The sequence below is a fragment of the Thamnophis sirtalis genome, unplaced genomic scaffold (assembly GCF_051295495.1).
Source record: "Thamnophis sirtalis isolate CommonGarterSnake01/CBP01778 unplaced genomic scaffold, rThaSir2_p1.2 scaffold_2, whole genome shotgun sequence".
Lineage (NCBI taxonomy): Eukaryota > Metazoa > Chordata > Lepidosauria > Squamata > Natricidae > Thamnophis > Thamnophis sirtalis.
In genome coordinates, this window is record NW_028261382.1 from 114,833,689 (window position 1) to 114,853,508 (window position 19,820).

The window sequence follows — 19,820 nt, forward strand, 5'->3', positions numbered from 1 at the left end:
TTTATCTCTTTCCTATACTTCCCCTTAATAATCCCCAGAAGGAACAATTCTGCTTTGAGCTCTATTTGGGTGGACAAATACCCAGTCCTCCTGCACCATGTGAATTTATTGCACGTCACGCCGACCCTGCAAGTCAGTCATATTATGTTGTTCCAAAGTTATTTTCTATTCAGGAGCCTGACGGCCCATGGATAAAAACCATACAATACAATACAATACAATACAATACAATACAATACAATACAATACAATACAATACAATACAGTACAGTACAGTACAGTACAGTACAGTACAGTACAGTACAATACAATAGCAGAGTTGGAAGGGACCTTGGAGGTCTTTTAGGTCTGCCTAGGCAGGAAACCCTATACCGTTTCGGACAAATGGCTATCCAACATCTTCTTAAAGACTTCCAGTGTTGCGGCATTCACAACTTCTGGAGGCAAGCTGTTCCACGGATTAATTGTTCTAACTGTCAGGAAATGTTTCCTCAGTTCTAAGTTGCTTCTCTCCTTGATTAGTTTCCACCCATTGCTTCATGTTCTACATTCAGGTGCCTTGGAGAATAGTTTGACTCCCTCTTCTTTGTGGCAACCCCAGAGATATTGGAACACTGCTATCATGTCTCCCCTAGTCCTTTTCACTAAACTAAACATACCCAGTTCCTGCAACCGTTCTTCATATGTTTTAGTCTCCAGTCCCCGAACTGTTCTTCAGCCTGTTTGTGCGGCTGTCTATGCTTCTTTATCTCCTTCCAGATGGTAGGAGAATAAAGAAGAGCCAATGAGGGTGTGAATCCTCCCTGAGGATTTTCCTCACTCTTCTAAGGCAGCGAGCCTTAGCGATGTTGTCTAGTGGTGTCAACCCACGATGTTTTGTGCTGGGCTCACCACCCTCTGTAGTGTCTTTCAATCCATGGCTATCAAGGCAGCCTACCACACCGTGGTATGAGTGAGAACGCTTTCTGTTGTGGGCCAGTAAAAGGAGGTCATCCGTTGATGTTCCACTTTACGTTTTCGCAAAACCCTGAGGAAGTGGAGTCTCTGTAGGGCCTTCCTGGCCACCTGGGTCGTGTTGATTTTCCAGGCGAGGTCTTCGCTGAGATGGACTCCCAGGAATTTAATTTACACGCAATTGTTTAAGTTAGTTAACGTGGTTGTTAAGTGAATCTGGCTTCCCCATTGGCTTTACTCATCAGAAGGTCGCAAAAGAGGATCATGTGTTACACTGCGACCGTCAGAAATGTGAGTCCTTTGCCAAGCGTCCACATTTTGATCACATGACCATGGGGATGCTACAACGGTCGCAACTGTGAAAAATATTTCATAAGTCACTTTTTTTCAATGCTGTTGTAACTTTGAACGGTTACTAAATGAACTGTTGTAAGTTAAGGACTACCTGTAATGAAGCTGCGGAATGGTTTCATAATGCAAGAGAAGAAACAGGTTCTGAGGATGTGGCAACAGTGGCATGTGTGGAGAGGATCAGTCCTAAATCATTTTTCTCAGTGACACTGTCACTTCGAATGGTCACTAAATGAATGGTTGTAAGTCAAGGACCACCTGCGCTACCTGTACAGCCAAAAGCGCGACAGGTTGTTACCAACTTTGACATTAAAAAAAAAAGTTTCCATCTTTTTTAGCCGCTACCCAATAGAAGTACTGTTAAGGCTGATTTTTAGCATCAAATTTTGGTCGTTCATATTCTTACACTAAGCCCATTATATCCACCTTTCTTGCCACAGTTGTTAAGTGAATAACTGCAGCTGGTATTTTGTATTTTGGATGGAATCTTTTTTTAAATTGTCTTAGACTATTTTAAAAAAGATTCTATCCAAAATACAAAATACCAGCTGCAGTTTTTCACTTAAGAACTGTGGCAAGAAAGGTAGTATAGTGACCAAAGTTACCATGGCATTGAAAAAAGTGACTGATGACCATTTTTCACACTTAGCGACCATTTTCACACTTAGCGACCATTGCAGCATCCTCATGGTCACGCGATCAAAATTTCGATGTTTGGCAACAGTTACAATTTATATTTGTAAATTGTAGTTATGTTGAAATAAAAAAAAATTACAATACTATTTTTACGTTGTATGAAATTTTTTGTTGCCCCGTATAAAATTTTTAATCAAGCTCCCCCCCCTCCCGCCCCCCGGTCAAAGGTGTCCCTCTTTACCAATCTGAAAATCTGGTCACCTTATGCAAAATCCCCATTCCCACTCCAGGGGAAGGATATTGCAAAATCTCCATTCCCACCCCACTTTGGGGCCAGCCAGACGTGGCATTTGCTGGTTCTCCAAACTACTCAAAATTTCCGCTACCAGTTCTCCACAACCTGTCAGAACCTGCTAGATTTCACCCCTGCTTTTGTCACACTTATGACAGTTGCAGTACCCCCATGGTCATGTGATCAAAATTCAGATGCTTGGCAACTGACTGGTATTTATGACATTTACATGTCCCTGGGTCATGTGATCACCTTTTGTGACCTTCTGACAAGCTAAGTCAACGGAGAAGCCAAATTCACTTAGCAACCATGTTATTTATTAGCTTAATAACTGCAATGATTCCCTTAAGAGCCGTGGCAAGAAATGGGACAAAACTCACTTAATCACTGTCTCATTTAGCGATGGAAATTTGGGGCTCAATTGTGGTCGTAAGTCAAGAACTTCTTGTATTAAAAAAAAGTAATAGCAAGACTGGGGTGCATTTATGTGCACATTTCTTTAAACCCTTGTTATTTTGCTTTGCAATTTTGCTAATGTTAGCACTTTCTGCAAGTAATTTTCCATCAGTCAATGTATCTATGAGCTATACTGTTTTATATGCACTTTGTATACACTTCCCTTAATAATCTGTTTTTAAAAATGTTGCATTGCATTGCAAACACTGGAAAGGGCCCATTCAGAATGCTAGCCAAGTTTCAGTTCTTTCCTAATTTCCAACTAAAAGGAAAGTTCATATTCAAATGCAAACTAAATGAAGTTCTCCTTTCTCCCTGCCAGAAACAAGGTTTAAAACCTGAGATTTTAATTGTTCAATCTAACAGCTACATACCGTATTTTTCAGAGTAGAAGACGCTCCGGAGTATAAGTCGCACCTTAGCTTTTGGGGAGGCAAAGAAGAAGAAGAAAAAATTCTGCCTCTGCCTACCAGCATCCATGGTATTCAGCTGACACATGGTAACAAGATCAGCCAATGAATAAGGCATAGCAACTAAGTCAGCCAATGAGGGCTATTTGGACTCTGAAATTTGCTATGTGAGCAACAAAGAGACAGGAAGGAGCCTGGCTTGGTGAGAACTGAAAGTGAAACTCCTTGTGTTTTGCTTGCATTTACTGCTACCTTGGAAAACATGCTTTTCGTAATGTATTGTATATTATTATTATTATTTTGAATCCTGCTGAATCAGTTACTGTGCTTTCTCAATGTGATTGCTGCTGTAAACTCTGACCAGCCAGGTCAGCTTCAGCACTTATTGCAGCCTGATTCAGCACAGCTGATTGGCAGGTGGATCGGACTGCCGGAATACCTCCAATCAGCTGTTCCAGGCTGCAGGGATTGCCACAGACCATTGCTGCCTCCATGCCTCGCGGGTTTGTCCTCTGGTGGGGGTGGGTGGGGCTACATTCAGTGTATAAGATGCATCCAAATTTTCACGCTCTTTTGGGGGAAGAAAAAGATGTGTCTTATATTCCGAAAAATATGGTAGCTCATGAATTTAAACACCAGCTTAAAAAAAAAAAGACAATAGATTTATCGGAGCTAAAAGGGATTTCTTCTGTCTAACAGGTGCAGCTGATCAGACGGCTCTGCAATGAAGGCAATGGAGGGATATGAAGATTACCGTATTTTTTGGAGTATAAGATGCACCAAGATTTTGAAGAGGCAAATAAAAAAAAGGTTTTTGCACTCTGCAGACCTCCCCAAAACGGTCCGTTTTTTGCAAAAATGGGGCCGTTTTTTTGTCCAAAAAAAGGGCCTGAATAGCCTTTAGGAGGCTTGTAGAGTGCTCCTGGGGGCTGGGGGATAAAAAACGAGCAAACAATGGCCCATTCTCCCACAAAAACAGGCCCCTTTTTGTCAAAAAAAGGCATGCATAGCCTTTAGGAGGCTCATAGAGTGCTCCTGGGGGCTGGGGGGCAAAAATGAGCAAAAAAAGGCCTGTTTTTCACTCATTTTTACCCTCCCCAGCCCCCAGGAGCATTCTGGAAGCCTCCTAAAGGCTATCCATGGCCATTTTTGCAAAGGGGGCGGGGTTTTGGGAGGCTAAAAATGCTGCTTTCAGTGTATAAGGTAAACCCAGATTTTCACCCTCTTATTTGAGGGGTGCGTCTTATACTCCGAAAATGGAGTACTTGAGAGACCGCCTGCTGCCAATTACCTCCCACAGACCCATTAGATCTCACAGGGTTGGCCTCCTCCGGGTGCCATCTACCAGCCAATGCCACCTGGCTATTACCCAGGGGAGGGCCTTCTCTGTGGCAGCTCCGGCCCTCTGAAATGAACTCCCCGCAGGGATTCGGACCCTCACCTCTCTCCAGGCCTTCCAAAAAGCCGTCAAAACCTGGCTTTGCCGGCAGGCCTGGGGGTGATGAGTTCCCTCCCCTCTCGACATGTATGGTTGTGCGACTGTTGTCTACTTTTATTATTTGTAGTTTGTCTTTTATGTTCCCCTATTTTTTCCCCCTTGAATTGTTCGCCTCCCTGAGTCCTCCCGGAGAAGGGCGGCATACAAATAATACAATACAATACAATACAATATGGTAGATCAAATCATTTATTTTTCCAAGTCAAATATTGAGGGGGTGGGGGCGGAGGAAAAGAACCAGACTCTACTTCATTTTACAGTATCAGTTCTCCACTAGACTTCAGACTTTCGTGTGACCTTTTTCACAACCATGCCTGAAAAGAAAAGGATGAAAGGGTTCAAAAAGCGAACGTTGTGCTCCTTTAAAAAGCAACCGTCGATTCCCACAATGTTAAGAAGACACATTTGAAGGCAATTATGCTTGCAGCGGTCTCTATTTTAAGTGCTTCCCAAATGCTGCCAACTAAAGCTTCGGCATATCCATTCCTTTTACCCAAGTTGTACAAAAGTCCTTTTGAGTTAATGAATGTCTGCCTGTCACCAAAGACGACCACTTTGAATTCTGCTTTCCCCCCCTAAATGCTTCCACTGCTTTTGGCATTAAGGCAGAGAAAAATGTACACTAAAGGACTCCCTTGAAAGACACAGCTTCAATTAAAACGGGGGTGTAAATCAAGACACACTGCGGGATCTTACCGCCCCCAAAATACTCACTAAGACTTTGTGTGGCCTTGGTTAAGGGGTTGTACTGAAAATCAAGAATTATCGGGGATAATAAAAAAAATCAGTTGATTTCGGTGACTAATAAGTAGGAATTCTGTAACTCTTGGATTGTTTTAGATTGTTATCAAATGTTTATTCGCTAACAATTAATTAACTATAATAACAATAAGGAAACGATAATGGATATAGCCTAATGAAATATACATCTAGCAATCTGGTAATCTAGCAAAAGAAATTTGGATATAAATTGCAAATTGTGACTTGGGAAAAAGACCTATAAAATTTTATTAACAAATTTTTATTTAGATATTGTTATAAAAGCGTAAGTTTTTTTTCTTTTTTGGAGGGGGTATCTGATGAGAGGAGATGGGACATAAATAGTAAACGATTTCTTGCCAATAATAATAATAATAATGAAATGTTAATGGTTATTGCTTAATAATATATACATGATATGGTATTGTCAAAAGTAACTTGGATATAAATTTCAATCAGTGAGTTGCGAAAAAAAGGGGGGGAGGCTTAGAAACTTTATTAATTGACTTTTACTTAAAAGATACTATAAAGGCGTAATGTTATTGGAGGATTTTTTGAAATAGCTAATGAATGTCATTATGTGGTTGTGTCTTTAAGTATGAAGGATTTGAGGTAAAAGCATGTTCAAATAATTGTTGTCAAATGAGAATTGTGGTACATGGATAATAAAATATACAAAGATTTTTGACTTAAAGTGTACAATCTAATATGAACTATAAGTAATGACTGTGGAAGAAATGCACGAAAGTTATCTGTAACCAATCGACATGCTTTCTACAAGATGTAATGAAGGATGATTCTTTTTTTGTGTTTTTGTTCAATTAAAATTTAAAAAAAAAATTTTTTTTAAAGAATTATTGGGTCTTAAGAATTAGGAAAGAGGCAACTTACAGCATCGCTTCTTGAGGAAATATTTAAGCTTGGTGCTGCAAGAGATTTGTTATGGCGGGATCACCAGGAAGCCACCTTTCATATGGAAACTTACCTGGCATGGATGCTATGGCCTTGCATGGACGGTTAATGGTGCACATTATAACACAGTGGAAATGGTTCGATTTTGTGGAAGGACTGTACCACAAGTGGTTGAACATCTTCTATTGACTTTAAAAAGTTAAAAGGTAAAGGTTCCCCTCACACATACGTGCTTGTCGTTCCTGGCTCTAGGGGATGGTGCTCATCTCTGTTTCAAAGCCAAAGAACCAGTGCTGTCCAAAGATGTCTTCGTGGTCGTGTGGCCAGCATGACTAAATGCCGAAGATGCACAGAACACTATTACCTTCCCACCATTTTTCTACTTGCATTCTTATGTGCTTTCAAACTGCTAGGTTGGCAGGAGTTAGGACAAGTAACAGGAGCTCACTCCGTTATGCAGCACTAGGGATTCGAACCACCGAACTGCCGACCTTTCTGATTGACAAGCTCAGCACCTTAGCCACTGAGCCACCGCGTCCCTTATTCTATTGACTTTAATGACCATTAATGACTTAATGCAAGGTTAAGATTATTAGAAGTCAGCTATGTTCACCTGAGTTCAGAATTAACCATTTTTTTCTGGACACTCATAATAAACCGAATCATAAAACTAAAAAGGCGGGATTCACACAGCTCACAAAGTCGTAGGAAACTAATTAAGGCTAATAGAGGTGGTCCTCAACTAACAACTGGTCGATGTAGGACCGTTCAGAGTTTCCAGAGTCTTTAGAATGGATGCTTTATCCCATCCCTGCCGTCATGCATCTACAATTTGCAATTGGTTTGGGTGGTTTTTGCAGTTTTTCCCAGTTTCTGACCAAACAATCCTCTTCAGGAGAATGGGTTCACTTAATGACCGTGCCGTTCACTTAACAACCACTCCACAGAATGTAAAAACAAAAACCAGGTCACACGATGGGTGCCTCAATTTATGACCAGATTTCCAGTCTCAGTTGTGGGGCTAGTTGAGGATTACCTGTACTACTTAGTGATTTCTGTGAATGATGCAGATTTTTACCAGACCTGATAGTCTTGTGTGAACACCAGTCCTGTGTGACTCAGTTGAAATATAAAGATTAGATTAGATTAGATTTGTTTTATTTATATGCCGCCCTATTCCGGGAGGGACTCAGGGCGGCGAACAACTCAAAGGGGAAAAGGGAACACAGAATACAATACAAATAGTTAAAATAGCCAAGAAACACACAGCCACACAGGTCGAGAGGGGAAGGGAACTCATCAACCCCAGGCCAGCCGGCAAAGCCAGGTTTTGACGGCTTTTTGGAAGGCCTGGAGAGAGGTGAGGGTCCAAATCTCTGCGGGGAGTTCGTTACAAAGGGCCGGAGCTGCTACAGAGAAGGCCCTCCCCCGGGTGGTAGTCAGATGGCATTGGCTGGTAGATGGCACCTGGAGGAGGCCGACCCTGTGTGATCTAATGGGTCTTTGGGAGGTAATTGGCAGCAGGCGGTCTCTCAAGTACCCAGGTCCAATACCATGAAGGGCTTTATAAGTTACAACTAGCACTTTAAAGCGTATCCGGAGACCGATTGGTAGCCAGTGCAGCTCGCGGAGGATAGGTGTAACGTGTGTGTACCGTGGTGCACTCACAATCGCTCGCGTGGCTGCATTCTGGATGAAATGTCCTTCACCTTTCTGCCCTAAGTCTTCCTTCCCCAATAAATACTGTAAGAGAGTTCACTGCAGCTAAATTAGAGCTGAGAGGCCTTTTGCTCTTCCTCAGAGTGCCCAATAGATATGCCCATTATCAGGAAACTTCCCACAGGTATCAGTGGAAGTTTCTTCTAAACCAGGGGCCCACTACCAGGCCATGGCCTATTTAAAACCGGGTTGCCACTCACGTAAATTGAGCTATCAGCCCACCACTTGTGGCAGCCCCTCTCTCCTCCCCCCATTGGGCAGCCAAGTCGCAAAGTTTGGGGCAATGGTGGGTTGCAAGTGGTACGCCCCGGTATGGGCGTACAGGATCCTGTCCGGAGCACCAGGTACCGTTCCGTTCTGGTGCTCTGGAGAGCCCACACGCCCGCCCGTGCCCTTACCTGTGCTTTAAGCTTTTGGCGTTTCCGGGCATGCGCCGGTACCTGCACGAGGCTCCGCCGAGCAGCTGGAGCATCACAGAGGCTTGCAGAAGCGTCATTTGATTCTACAACGCATGCGCGCACCACGCACATGCATGTGGGTGACTCCGGGGCTGTTACAACCGTACCGGTTGGAACGGAGACCAGAACCCACCACTGGGTTGGGGCCAGCGGTGGGCTTCAAAAATTTCAGCAACGGGGGGTTTCTGCCTGGTTGCTGGGTGGGGGTGGCCTAGTCGGCCTCCTGCACCACTGTTGGGGGGGGGGGCGTTTTTGCCTCCAGAAGCTTTTCTCAAGCCTCTAGAAGGGCGGAAACTATCTCCCCCAGGTTCTGGAAACCAGAAACGGGGTCCATTTTTGCCTTTTGTAGCTTCCAGGAGGCATGGTTTCCCCCACTCCCCGAGCATCCGTGCGGGCCCTCCACTTACTTCACATCCAAAATTGACCGTGTAGAAACTCCTGGGAAGAGCATGGCAGGGCAGGGTGGGAAGAGCCAGCCAGAGGTGGGATTTGGAGGTTCTCCGAATTGGCCATAATGTTAGATATGCCCAAACTTGGGCGAACCCCTAGCAGCCCACCCCAGATTGGGGCCGCTGTACTAAACTATAGAAGGTCTAAAAGTATTTAGTGAGAAATGTTAAGATTCTTTCTTTCTGCTTGCCATGTTCCCGATATCAATCTTTCCCTGTGGCTATTAAGCGTAAGACAAATTGTGTTTGATAAGTGCTTTCACACAATTAATTTCAGGTCTAAGTTGCCCACTGGGGATCTTATTAGGGATAGATGAAATGTGTGAATCACAGCTTCTCATGGCAAGTTGATCAGGACCCAAAAGAATATCAGGTGGGGTCTAGCAGGGGCATAATTAACAGAAAGATTAAAGAATGCTAAGCAACCGTGATTAATGTACATTTATCTGCATGGCTTATAAGATTCCACTTTATTTGCTTAGGCTTCTGCAACTGACAAACAAGAGTAGATTGGTTTGCTTTTTGCAATATCATAGATGTATTCAAAACAGTATCTTGGATGTCTTAAAATTGTGGCATCTATATTAACCCACCTTATTTATAAAAAAAAGGGATCTAAATTGTAACAAAGTGCTTGTTAGCCAAATTACCGCATTTTTTCGGAGTATAAGACGCACCAAGGTTTTGAAGAGGCAAATAGAAAAAAGTTGGTAGGTAGATAGAGGGATAGAGAGGGAGAGAAAGAGAGAGAAATACAGTAGGTAGGTAGGGAGAGAGAGAGAGTAGTTAGGTAGGTAGGTAGAAAAAGGGATAGAGAGAGAGAGAGAAAGAGAGAGAGTGTGTGTGTAGGTAGGTAAGTAGGTAGAGGGATAGAGAGAGAGAAATAGAAAGAGATAGAGAGAGAGAAATACAGTATATAGGTAGGGAGAGAGAGAGAAAGAGTAGGTAGGTTGGTAGGTAGAGGGATAGAGAGAAATAGAGAGAGAAATACAGTAGATAGGTAGGTGTTTCTGCTGGCACAGCACTTGATCAATGTAATTCTCTTCAATCAGTTGAAGGGCTTTCCAAAAGGAAAAAAAAAGTTTTTGCACTTTGCAAACCTCCCAAAAATGGCCTGTTTTTCACGAAAACGGGTCTATTTCCCCCCACCAAAAAAGGCATGAATAGCCTGGGGGGGGGGGGCCTTGCAGAGTGCTCCTGGGCGGTGGGGTGGGGGCAAAAAACAAGGAAAAAATGGCCCATTTTTCACGAAAACAGACACATTTTTTGTCCAAAAAAATTGCACGCATAGCCTTATGGAGGCTAATAGATTGCTGCTGAGGGCTGGGGCAAAAAATGGCCCGTTTTTTGCTCATTTCTGCCCTTCCCAGCCCCCAGGAGCTCTCTAAAAGCCTCCTAAAGGCTATGCATGGCCATTTTGGGGAAGGGGGAAGGGCTTTGGGAGGCAAAAAAGGCTGTATTCAGTGTATAAGACGCACCCAGATTTTCAGTCTCTTTTTTGGGGGGAAAAGGTGCGTCTTATACTCTGAAAAACACGGTATAGTGCAAGATGATGGCTTACACTATAATACCAGAAATATGTAGCATATAGCAATAGGAATAGAACTTAGACATATACCACTTCACAGTGCTTTGCAGCCCTCTCTAAGCAGTTTACAGAGTCAGCATATTGCCCTCCAAAATCTGGGTCCTCATTTTACCGACCTCAGAAGGATGGAAGGCTGAGTCAGTATTGTATCAAGTATTGTATTCAGTCAGTTAATATCGAACTCCTGGCAGTGAGCAGGAGCCTACAATACTGTATTCTAACCACTGCACCACCAGGGCTCATACTAAACAAGAATCAATGGATGGAAACTAATCAAGGAGAGATCCAACTTAGAAATAAGTAGACATTTCCTGACAGAACAATTAATCAGTCAAATTGCTTGTCTTTGCCTGAGGTTTTAAGAAGAAGCTGGGCAACCACTTGTCTGAAACGGTATCCAGCTTGAGTAGGTAGAAGACCTTCAAGGTACCTTCCAAATCTATTATTCTGTATGAACAAGACGGGACCATGTGGTGTGTAGCAGGGGTGGGTTCTGGAAGAGACTACTGCCAGTTTGCTCACACTGCACGCACATGCACAGTACAACTAAAATTGCTCTGCGCATGCGCAGAAGCAAAAAAACCCAAGATGCCGAGACATATGATGCCACCAGGAGAACCGATTTGGGGGCGTGGCAGGCCTGGGTCGCTGCCGGTTCCAGCAACCCAGGCCGCCAAGCTACCACCGGTAACAAACTACCACTGGTGTGTGAATTCTGTCTGCTCCTCTCTATTCTTAAGTGAGATTTTCATCAAAGTGATGCAAGTTTGTAACTGATAACGTTTCTTCTCCATCTTCAGAGATATAAAAGATAAAGATTCCCTTGAATTGAGCTTGAGCCTGATAAGTTTACAGGGATGCAACCATATCAATTTGTTGGCAACAATATTAAAGCAATTTACCATCATTTTCTTTTGAGACAGTTTCTCAACTTCCCAGTCTAAAACTTAGACCCAGGATTTATTAGTGATCTTCTATTAAAGGACTAACCAGATCTGACTGGTTTAGCTTTTCAAGATTAGCCAAGTTACAGAACAGACATAAATATGCAAAGCTGGCATGTTTAAAAGATCCACATGCTTCCTGTTTCCATAACTTGTCCAAGAAGTAGAATGGATTTTCCTTGGTACCAAATTTGTAACAAACCTTAGTTTACGTCCAGCTGTACATTTGAACTGAAATTATTACCAGATCTTTAAAATCAAAGCTAGTATCTGGGCCTGCTCCAAACAAATAGGACATCGGCTTCTTGAATTCTCAGCCAATTCAGTTGTTGTTTCTGCTGGCTAGGAATTCTAGATGTTGTGGGTCATAATATGTCTGGAGACGATGCACTGGAAAAACTGGGCTCGTTCTATACAATCACAAATGAAAGCATGAATTAAAAAGAAAACAAGACAATGTTGAAGAGATTGGCACAAACATGATTCCTAGTTAAGAGATTTCACAGCTGCATCGGCTCTTGTCCATCTGTAAGATTGACCGTCTACGCTTGCCATGACTTGGATATGCAACAGTTCCTTTGGGTAGTACAAGCTGATTTGTGCTTCCCTAGTTTAGACTCGCCAATGCGTACCCATGGTCTTAGACTACATCCATTGAAAAACCCTATTACTAAAGAGGAGAGGAAAGTACTTAGAAGGCAAAATTGATCTCTGAGAAAAAAGTATGTTTTTGTCCCCACAAAGTAGAATGTTGCTTGTGTTTGGACAGAGGCTGAATCCACAATAGTGGAGCATCACGTCAAGCATCCCGCCTCAGGGCTCAATTTCTTCCATCACTTCCATGACGATCGTCCGAGGACCAGTTAAGATGAGGTTGCTTACAGTCCTGTAATCTGCATGGAGAACGTTGAGTCCGTTCACTGAAATCACAAACTGACAAACCTAAGAAGAAGAAGAAGAAGCAAGCAAAGAAATTCAGTCATGTTTCTGGAGAAAAGCAACAACTTTTTGCTCTGAGCCTGAAAGCAAACTTGATGCAAAAACCCCCATCGACTTTCTGCAGCACAAAGACACATTATGCCAGCAAAACATCTGTTTTAATAGGACAGGTCCCAGCACTTTTAGAGTTATCCATTAACATCTGAATGTCTCCCTTTAATAATCAAGGTTCTAATAAAGATCTTTCTGAATTTAACAAGGGTAATCTGCTAAACTGGAAAGACGGTTTACAGTGGCAGGAGGACAACAGAGGAAAGGCAAGGAATGTGACAGATCTTGGCATGAAGAGGGAAGATTGCGCAACGTGGCTGGAAAAATCCCAAGAGACTTGCTTTAATTTTGCAGAGCAAGTCTAAACCCAAAGAGCTACCAGGAATGTTAACAGGGAAGGCACTCAACATTTTCCTCTGCTGCAAATAATAATAACAACAATACAATCTGACGTGATTCCAATGTTTTTGGAATGTTAATTACAGTAACTTCCTTAAAGTTAATGTTGACTGTGCAGTCAGGAAAGCAAAAATGCAATTCCCACTGCCCAAGATATTCCCAAGTTTCCTTATTAGAGTTGGCTTTTAAAAGCTTCAGACTGAAAAACTGTCTATTTTTGAGACTCTTCCTTGGGGTACCTTACAATTACTCTTCCTTGGGGTATCTACATTTTCTCTGCACAGTTTAAGGATTAGGTCTTTTCCTGCCTTTTCCTTCATAAATCTGTTCACCCCAGATTTTTTTCCCCACCTCGTCTAGGGCAAGAATTAAAGCCGCCTATTTAAAAGAAGATAAAAGCTTTGGGTGGATATATCACAGACGAGTCTTCCTTTTAGCAGTGTCTCAAAATACAATGGAAACTGTTGGGGGCGGGCATGGCAATTTCCTGACAGCTTTCAGTCGCACAGTTCTGACTTTCTGCAGCTCGTTTTGGTAAACGTGGGTGAAATAATAGAAAGAATACGGGGCAGAGCCTTGACATTTAAAAAGCAATGAAACAAAGCTTTCTGCAGCATCTGCCTTCAGTCCCTTCGGTCAAACTTTGAGGATCTGGGATGTTTCTAAAATTACAGCATTTCGGCCCTCTTTGCACGTAGCTTTTCGAAATCTATCTTCCTGTCTTGGTTGTGTATATTTTCTGCAAACCTTCCAATCTCTCCGTTCACTGTTCCAGTTGCTGGAACTGGGAATGTCTAACAAAGAGTCTTCCAATATTTGCGGGGCTGCCACAGGGAAGAGAGGGTCCAATCTATTCTCCAGAGTGCTGAGGGCGAGAAAGGAAGTAATGGATGAAAGCTTAACGAAGAGAGATATCCAACCTAGAATTAAGGAGAAATTTCCTGACAGAACGACTGATCAGTGAAACGGCATGTCTAGAAGCTGTGGGTGCCCCATCACTGATTAAATGCTGTAGTGTCTTTAAGAAGACATTGGACATGAATTTGTCTGGAATGGTGGAGGGCAGGAATGTCAAACTCATGGCCCGGGGGCCGGATCCAGCCCGCTGGGTGCTTAGATTGAGCCTGCCTTGTAAATAGTGAAGGACTGGCCTGCAGTGCCTCTACCAGCTAAAAAAGAGCTCAGGAGGGCCACGTGTGGCCCTCCCAGGATCGGTTCCACCACAAAACCGCACTCGACTAAACCGCGTCCGACTAAACCGCATCGCTGACGTCATCAACAGGGCGACAACAGCGTGGAGATAGAAGCACGCTGTAAACCCTAAACCTAAAATTAACCCCTAAACCTAAACCTAACCCCCCTAAACCTAATCCTAACCCTAAACCTAACCCTTAACCTAACTCTAAACCTAACCCTAAACCTAACCCTTAACCTAACCCTAAACCTAATCCTAACCTTTAACCTAACCCTAAACCTAACCCTAACCCTTAACCTAACCCTAAACCTAACCCTAACCCTTAACCTAACCCTAAACCTAACCCTAAACCTAACCCTAAACCTAACCCTTACCTTAAGTTGAATCGGCTTGCTTTCAAAGCGCTATTTAAAGCGCCCTTCTTTCTCCGCGCTGGCTGTTGTTGCCCTGTTTATGACATCAGCGACGCGGTTTAATCGGGCGCGGTTTAGTCGAGCGCGGTTTTCACGGGTCACGCCCAGGCTCCATTTTCGGCTGCAATGGCCTCCTGCAGCCCTCTGCCAGTGAAAACGGAGCCCGGGAGGGCCGCATACGGCCCTCCCGGGCTCCATTTTCACTGACAGAGGGCTGCAGGAGGCCATTGCAGCTGAAAATGGAGGCTTGATGTGTGATGTTGAGCTGGCCATGCCCACTCTGGCCACGCCCCTCCCCCGGGTCTTCTGCTTGAGCAGGGTATTGGATAAAAGACTGCCAAGGCCCCTTCCAAGTCTGTTATTCTGTATGATTCAGCAAACCTCTTAGCCCCAGGGCAGTGATGAAAAAGCCAGGGGGCATTCATAAAGGCAATCCCCCCCCCCAATTCACACTGGCTCAAAAAAAGGAGATTACAATTAGCCAAATCCACTCCTTAAGGTTTGTGTTACCTATCGCCCTTCATGGTATTGGACCTGGGTACTTGAGAGACCGCCTGCTGCCAATCACCTCCAATAGACCGATCAGATCCCACAGATTGGGCCTCCTCCGAATTACATCCGCCGGCCAATGCCGACTGTCTACTATCCGGAGGAGAGCCTTCTCTGTGGCTGCTCCGACCCTCTGGAACGAACTCCCCGTGGAGATTCGAACCCTCACCACCCTCCTGGCCTTCCGCAAAGCCCTTAAAACCTGGCTATTCCGACAGGCCTGGGGCTAAAGAGCTTCTGCCCCCCTCCTCAAATAGTATGGTTGTTGTGTGTTTTTAAATTGCGTACTGTTATGTTTGTCTTATCCCCTGTTTGTACCCCTCTCCCTGATTGAATTGTGAGCCGCCCTGAGTCCCCTTCGGGGAAAAGGGCGGCATATAAATGAAATAAATCCAATCCAATCCAATCCAATTTTTAAATGGGCAAGGCTCTAACTTATTGAATTATTGTGAGCTTCCCCAGTATGTCAACATTATCAGAGTAAAAGTATTTTAGGCAGGAACCGAGCATTGGGCCTTCTATCAGGACATCTTTTGTTTCACACCCATCCCTAGGAAAGAGTCTTTCAGCACACACCGCATTTGTGTGAATGTCTCTCACTGCCCTCCCATTGGCTGAGGAGTGGGTGGTGTGTGTGAGGGCAACAATCCAGCTCTGGCATAAACAGCAGATTGCAGCGCCAGAGAATAAATATTAATCGCTTTCAACCAGCAGGGAGCTCAAAGCCTGCCGGTGTCACATTACTGTAGAAACTTTCTAGGAAGTGTTTACTAGAAGCTCCGATTCCATTTGCAGAAGTGAGAAAAACAGCGCTGTTTATCTTCGGCAGGATTCTTCTGCCTATGTGGCAATGCTTTTTGTGTAGCTAAAGCAAGTGGTGAATCTTAACAAGTTAACAACAATGAGACCAAAGAGGGCCCAGTCATTTATGAAGGCTGTGTAACACTTTACACACAGAGAAAGTCAAATCTCCTCTGAGTCAAATGTGATCTCTGGTGATTTCATGGTTTCTTCACCAGTGGTACAGAAATGGGTTGCCATCAGGGATGGTATTCAACAGGTTCTGGCCAGTTCTGGAGAACCGGTAGCAGAAATTTTAAGTAGTTCGGAGAACTGGAAAATACCGCCTCTGAATGGCCCCGGCCCCATCTATTCTCTGCCTTCCAAGTCCCAGCTGATCGGGAGGGAATGGGGATTTTGCAGTAACTTTCCCCTGGAGTGGGGAGGGAAGGGAGATTTTACAGTATCCTTCCTCTGCCACACCCACCAAGCCACACCACGCCCACCAAGTCATGTCACAGAACCAGTAGTAAAGAAATGAGGATTTTACAGTATCCTTCCCCTGCCACGCCCACCAAGTCATGTCACAGAACCAGTAGTAAAAAGAATCTGAATCCCATCACTGATTGCCACGTCTTCCTTTTCGCCTATGGTCAATGGATTCCCTGGAGATCTCACAATCCAGCAGGAGCAACATCTGAATTCTGCTCAGCTCCCAAGATGAGCAGCTGTCCACAAAGAGAGTCTGTAGAGATTCTCATTCATCCAAGGCCATGGTTGCCCCCAAGGTGCTTCTTAAGGACTTTCTTGGTTTTTTCCTTCTTTGAAGACGTTTCGCTTCTTATATTCCTTGCAGACTTGCAAGGAATTGCCAGCTGTCTGCAAGGAATATCAATCAATACGATAGCAGAGTTGAGAGGGACCTTGGAGGTCTTCTAATCCAACCCCCTGTCTAGGCAGGAAACTCTTCACCCTTTCAGACAAATGGCTATCCAACATCTTCTTAAAGACTTCCAGTGTTGGGGCATTCACAACTTCTGGAGGCAAGCTGTTCCACTGATTAATTGTTCTAACTGTCAGGAAATTTCTCCTCAGTTCTAAGTTGCTTCTCGCCTTGATTAGTTTCCACCCATTGCTTCTTGTTCTACCCTCAGGTGCCTTGGAGAATAGTTTGACTCTCTCTTCTTTGTGGCAACCCCTGAGATATTGGAAGACTGCTATCATGTCTCCCCTAGTCCTTCTTTTCATTAAAATAGAAATACCCAGTTCCTGCAATCATTCCTCATATGTTTTCGTCTCCAGTCCCCTAATCATCTTTGTTGCTCTTCTCTGCACTCTTTCTAGAGTCTCCACATCTTTTCTACATCGTGGCGACCAAAACTGAATGCAGTATTCCAAGTGGCCTTACCAAGGCATTATAAAGTGGTATTAACACTTCACATGATCTTGATTCTATCCCTCTGTTTATGTAGCCTAGAAGTGTGTTGGCTTTTTTGGCAGCTGCTGCCCACTGCTGGCTCATATTTAAATGGTTGTCCACTAGGACTCCAAGATTCCTCTCACAGTTACTACTGTTGAAGAAGGTACTACCTATACTGTACCTGTGCATTTCATTTTTGTTGCCTAAATGTAGAACCTTACTCTTTTCACCATTGAATTTCATTTTGTTAGATAGTGCCCAATGTTCAGGTTTGTCAAGATCCTTCTCTATTTTTAGCCTATCTTCTGGAGTGTTGGCTATTCCTGCCAGCTTGGTGTCATCTGCAAATTTGATGAGTTCCCCATTTATTCCCTCATCCAAATAATTGATGAAGATGTTGAAGAGTACTGGGCCTAAAACAGAGCCTTGGCGTACTCCACTGCATACTTCCCTCCATGTAGATGCAGTTCCATTGAGGACTACATGTTGAGTGTGGTTGGTCAGCCAGTTACGAATTCATCTGGTGGTGATGCTGTCCAACCCACATTCTTCTATTTTATCTAGTAGTAGTAGAAGAATGTGGGTTAGACAGCAATCCTCCCATTCCCCACTGTCCTGTCAGAGCTGAAGAAGCTTCTCGGATGAGAAACGAAACATCTTCAAAGAAAAAACAAGAAAGTCCAGTTGCCTCCTGAAAAAGCACCTTTGGGTTTCAAAAGAAGAGTGGACAACCATTTGTCTGAAATGATAAAGGGCAGTGATGGCGAACATTTTCAACACCAAGTGTCAAAAAGGGAGAATGCAAGCCCATCTGGGCCGCAACCCAGGAGGCATGCACATGATGCAAAATGAACTTCTGGTTTCTGGCGCACATGCACACATGATGATCAGCTGGTCGGCACGCATGCTCACCCTGGAAAACCGAAGAACAGCTCTTCCAGTGTCCGACACTGCCGCACGTACGAGGGCCAGTTGATCATCGTGCGTGCATGCGCACCAGAAACCCGGAAGAGAAACGGGCAACACCATGCATGCCAGGCGACAAGGCTCTGCATGCCAATTCGGGCATGCTTACTTACTATAGGTTCGCCATCAGAGATATAAGGTCTCCTGCAGAAGCAGGATGTTGGATTAGAAGACCTCCGAGGTCTCTTCCAACTCTATTATTCTATGTCATATGTTTTAGTTCCAATGACGTTTGTTTTTGTGTGTGTATGTGTATTTGTCATTTACATATTTCATCGAGCATGAAATTTGAAGGATGCATAGAATATGAAATCATATATATTGGATTACATCTCTCCCCCTAAAACCAGACCAAGAATTAGATCATTCCACGGTCAGTAAAATGGGGACCCAGATTATTGGGGGCAATATGATGACTTTGTAAACTGTTTAGGGAGTGCTGTAAAGCATCGTGAAGTGGTATAGCAATAGCAATAGCAGTTAGACTTATATACCGCTTCATAGGGCTTTCAGCCCTCTCTAAGCGGTTTACAGAGTCAGCATATTGCCCCCACAGTCTGGGTCCTCATTTTATCCACCTTGGAAGGATGGAAGGCTGAGTCAACCCTGAGCCGGTGAGATTTGAACCGCCGAACTGCAGTTAGCAGTCAGCTGAAGTGGCTGCAGTACTGCACTCTAACCACTGCGCCACCTGGGCTCTTGAAGAACGGTTATGAAGAATGGTTGCAGGAACTGGGTATGTCTAGTTTAATGAAAAGAAGGACTAGGGGAGACATGATAGCAGTCTTCCAATATCTCAGGGGTTGCCACAAAGAAGAGGGAGTCAAACTATTCTCCAAGGCACCTGAGGGCAGGACAAGAAGCAATGGGTGGGAACTAATCAAGGAGAGGAGCAACTTAGAACTGAGGAGAAATTTCCTGACAGTTAGAACAATTAATCAGTGGAGTAGCTTGCCTCCAGAAGTTGTGAATGCCCCAACACTGGAAGTCTTTAAGAAGATGTTGGATAGCCATTTGTCTGAAACGGTATAGGGTTTCCTGCCTAGGCAGGGGGTTGGACTAGAAGACCTCCAAGGTCCCTTCCAACTCTGCTATTGTATTGTATTGTATTGTATTGTATTGTATTGTATTGTATTGTATATAAATGTAAAGCACCATCAAGTGATATTGGTATTGCTGCAATGGGTTTACTAACTCAAGGAAGAGGAAGAAAGAGCACAGAGAAGAGCAACAAAGATGATAAGAGTTTCGGAGATCCCGCCATATGATGAATGGTTAAGAAAACTAGGTATGTCTAGCCTGACAAAAGAAATGGATTAGGGCCTTCTGGTACTTGACGGGTTGTCAGAGAGAAGAGTGGGGCGATTTATTCTCCAAAGCCCCTGAGGGTAAGACAAGAAGCAATGAGTGGAACCTTGTTAAAGACTGATCCAGCCTGGAACTAAAATTTCCTGACTGCGAGAGCAATTAATCAATGGAAGTGTTTGCCTCCCAGAGTTGTAGGTCCTCCATCACTGGAGGTTTTCAATGAAAGAACAGACAGCCCTTTGTCTGCAATGCATGGGGTTGGACTAGAAGACCTCCAAGGTCCCTTCCAAGTATATGATGAACCAACTCAGCACCATCCACAAATTGAAAAACAATTTGGAGATTCTTTTCTTTCTTCCCTTTTGCTCTCCCAA

At 43.9% G+C, this 19,820-nt stretch overlaps 1 protein-coding gene across 3 annotated transcripts in view; it reads right to left on the reverse strand.

Moving 5' to 3' along the window:
• Positions 1-9,320: 9,320 nt before the first annotated feature.
• DEPTOR (DEP domain containing MTOR interacting protein) overlaps positions 9,321-19,820 on the reverse strand; it is a 94,892-nt gene continuing 84,392 nt past the window's right edge. For all 3 annotated transcript variants that reach the window (XM_087706736.1, XM_087706734.1, XM_087706735.1), the window contains exon 10: positions 9,321-12,368. In XM_087706736.1, the coding sequence (XP_087562862.1) occupies positions 12,240-12,368 (129 nt within the window). In that variant the 3' untranslated portion in view covers positions 9,321-12,239. The remainder of the gene's footprint in view (positions 12,369-19,820) is intronic.